Source organism: Triticum aestivum, unplaced genomic scaffold (genome assembly GCF_018294505.1).
Source record: "Triticum aestivum cultivar Chinese Spring unplaced genomic scaffold, IWGSC CS RefSeq v2.1 scaffold267459, whole genome shotgun sequence".
In the NCBI taxonomy this organism is placed as follows: domain Eukaryota; kingdom Viridiplantae; phylum Streptophyta; class Magnoliopsida; order Poales; family Poaceae; genus Triticum; species Triticum aestivum.
Window position 1 is genome coordinate 832 of NW_025237213.1, and position 3,938 is coordinate 4,769.

The following is a 3,938-nucleotide window of genomic DNA, read 5'->3' on the forward strand; positions in this document are numbered from 1 at the left end:
CGCATGACATTGATATGGGGGAGGATCCAGGTTTGAATACCGCTGGTATGCTCACTGAACACCTGCAGTTAGATGCACTCTGAACTAAATATGGAGCAAAAGTAACTAGCTAGGATCAGCGCAAGTTCCACGTAAATGGAAATCTAGTGGAACAACATCCAATATATACGAATTTGGGGTTGATATCTCTCTGGTTGCTGACAGTTTAATTTACTCTGTTTCGTGCAAAGCTAGAATAATATAAATAATGTAAATTCAACTGGTGACATTTATTTTTAGAAGTTCTTGAAAAGTATATGTTGATAATGTACATAGTTCAGTGCAACAACAGAGGATCTAGTAGCTTCTTCTGATGTTCAAGCTTGAATTTCACGGGGGTACACAAGTACATGAAGCCCCTTATCCATGTGCAGAGTAAACATTGTTTTGTATATTGGACCCTTGGATTCATCCTTCAGTCTGAACCTGAAGAACTGTATCAGTGTAGCGGCCACAATTTTCATCTGTCTGTATGCAAATTCTCTCCCCAAGCAGATACGAGGTCCTGCCTGATCATTGGAAGAAGACTCGTTAAATGAAACTGGTTATTTATACTCTAAAGGAAAAATGAATTTATAACTTGAGAAGTGATTTTAAACCATGCAACTTTCTTATATTGGGGTCTGGGTAACTGCTTGCTGTTAGTTGCCGTACTCTTCTGAAAGCACAAGTGATTAGTAGTTGAGTAGCATGGTGTTCCCTACTTTAGTTGAAATGCAATATTATATGCTTGATTTTCTGCTTTAGCAACCGAAGGCCAGATTTAACTACCACTAATGTTACTATTTTCTAAGTTCTTGGCCAACTCTTGGTGGGTATCTAGGTTGTGCCCAACACAAACCTAACCTGTTAACTAATTAGACATGTTCACTTAGTAAAATTATTATAGGCTCTCTAATCATGTCTTTTCTGTAGTACTTACATTGAAAGCTATAAACTTGTAAGGGCTCTCTTGCTGGAAGACTCCATTCACAAGCCATCTTTCAGGCCTGAGTTCTTCGGCATCCTCACCCCAAAGGTATTTCATTCTCCCCATGGCATAAATCATGTAGTTCATTCCATCTCCTTTTATTACTCGTTGGCCGTTTGGCAGTACATCATCTTCATCTGCCATCTTACCATCCTGAAAAGTGTAGCACAAATTAAGTTACTGTGTACGCCAGATCCAAATTAAATTATGTCGAAGCTATCTGGACTTGTTATTTTTGGACTCTACTATTAAAATGAATTGCAAGAGGAATGGTTTGTACCACCGGAACACCAGGATACAGCAGGAGAGTCTCGGTAATCGCAGCATGGAGATAGTGCATTTTGTCAATAGCACCTTGTTTCAGTCTTGCGGTGAATATTTCCATGCTGGTATCTTCTTGTGTCCACTCGACATATTCTCTGATTTCAAAGGCAACCTTATCCCGCACTACTGGGTTCTTGCAGAGCATGTAGAAGAACCATGTAAGGGTATTTCCTGTGGTGTCTTTACCAGCAATCAGGAAACTGAGGACTATGTCACGAAGGTAACGATCGTTCATCGTCTCAGGATCCTTCTCATTTTCCAGTATGAATCTTGACAGTATATCATCTCTGGCTTTCTGCATTTATCATAAAGATAGAATTGAACATATGTAATATTTTGAAATAGTTGTAACAAACTACTGTACAGTTTTGCTTACATGGCCACTTATGTTTTTCATGTTCTCTCTCTTTTGATGGATCAACTGGAACACAAAGTGGTCAATTATCTTTATGCTATTTTTCAGTTTAGCTTCAGACCCGATATTAAGATACCTTTTCAGCTTCCAGAACATATCAACATACCGATAGTAAACAAGAGAATTTGCCTCATCGAATGCCTTGCTGAATTCAATGCTGGATTCATCTGATCCAGATAGCGTGTTAAGCTCAAAACCGAACCCCACTTCGAAAATTGAATCCATAGTTGTTCTCATCAGAAGGTCATGAGGAAATGGTAGAAATTAAGAGAATTGCCAGCAAATGCACATCAAGTCAGTCAGCTTTTGGTACAAGTGTGCTACCTCAAACTTCAAACTCGGAGTCAATTAATTTTTATCTTTACTTGGCTCACTTAGAAATAAGGGTAATGCAGAACCTAATTCCGAAGTTCTCAAGAAACTATGTTTACCCCTCTTATTTGCGAAGAATAGCTAACTGAATTTTTGTTTAGCCGTTTAGGTCTAGGATTTGATATGCTTCTCTCTTTTGTAGCTTATTAAAGTAAATTTTACAGGCGTAGACTGAACTATTAAAGCCATAAATACGATATTAGCACTTAAAATATTATCCTATTTATATTGATGATAATCATGGAAGTACCTGCATGTTTATGGTAATTCTGTTAGCTGCAGCAGATGAGGTCTTCTCTGCCAGTTTTACAGCATTCATTCTGAAAACATTACTGTTGTAGTCGCGTAGCACATTAGTTGAGAACTCGTGGCTTGCTAGCTTCCTCTGGTGTCGCCACTTGTCCCCGTCTGTCACAAAAATCCCATTTCCAAAGAGATCCTTGACGTTTTCTGTGTTGAAGGCCCCATGTGAAAAAGGATCTGTCATTGTCAAATTGTATTCAGACTCAGTACTGTCTTCTACTTTTTGCAAATTGGCACAGGCATTGAGTTTACTCTCTAAATAGCACATATACGATTAGTCTGACTAGCATGAATCTGAATTCAAAGGTTGATAGCACATGACAATATGTTCTACAGACTACTCAAGTTTTGACTGTTGACCATCCTCTGTTTAAAATTTGCAGGATCCAGTTTAACATCTGACATGCAGACTGAACCATCTACCACCAATCCACCATATTATTGGTTAGCCAGAAAGAGAGGAGGAACAAATATGATAAGCAAGGAGAACTACCCTGCTGTATTTACTGAAGTTTGTCTTGAGGACATGCTCGATGACGGCAGGGTCGGCGGTTAAGATCTCACTGTGCCCAGGATAGACGAGCCTGATGGTAGGGTGCACGAGCGCATACTTGACATGCTCATCGAAGATCTTGTCAAAGTTGTTGAGCTGCCGGAACACGGTCCCGATGAGCGGCGGCCGGTCATGGGCTCTCTGGGTGAACTCTCTGATGCAGAAGACGACAAAGGATACAACAACGCCAATGATGTAGAGGGTGATCACCAGCAGGGCTATGGCGAGAGCTGAGACTACACATATGCCCGCGGATGCAGCGAGGGAGGAGAGCTGGGGGGCCAAACACCTAAGTGGAGTTTATAAGATTGAAAAGGATAGACTCCTACATCTTATACGATCCTTAGATGTTAAAGCTGAATCTACAATTCTGCAGTCTGCTGAATTATCTTGTCAGCTTGATGCGGAGAAGAGGTTGAACGAACTTCTCCGTGAAGAAGAGCTGAAGTGGGCGCTCAGAGCAAAGGTTCGCAAAGTAATCCAAGGGGATGCGAACACTCAATTCTTTCATCTTATTGCAAATGGCAAACATAGAAAGAAAAGAATTTTTCAGCTAGAGCAAGATGAAGGCACAATTGTGGGTCACGATAATCTGAAGATCTACATCACCGATTATTATAAGCAGTTATTTGGACCGCCGGAGGATAGCGCGGTGTCCCTCGATGAGTCCAGGACTGAGGATATGCCTCAACTAACTGCTTCTGATAATGCTACCTTGATTGCACCGTTTACGGAAAAGGAAGTTTTCGATGCCATTACCCAGATGGAGAACAATAAGGCTCCTGGGCCGGATGGGTTTCCGGCGGAGTTTTATAAAAAATGTTGGCATATTATCAAGGGGGATCTTTTACCCATGTTTCATGACCTTTTTGCTGGACGGCTTCATCTATTTCACCTGAATTTTGGAACCATAACCTTGCTACCAAAGAAGACAGATGCTCTGAGGATTGAGCAGTTCCGGC

General features: G+C 40.8%; 1 protein-coding gene across 1 annotated transcript; it reads right to left on the reverse strand.

The window, feature by feature from the left end:
* Positions 1-356: 356 nt before the first annotated feature.
* LOC123176512 (cytochrome P450 704C1-like) lies at positions 357-3,265 on the reverse strand (the record flags this gene model as incomplete). The annotated part of the gene is made up of 6 exons (XM_044590687.1): positions 357-548; positions 962-1,162; positions 1,290-1,628; positions 1,710-1,994; positions 2,371-2,600; positions 2,931-3,265. Coding segments are annotated over 6 exons (1,582 nt in total), but the record flags the coding sequence as incomplete, so codon positions are not given.
* Positions 3,266-3,938: the final 673 nt, after the last annotated feature.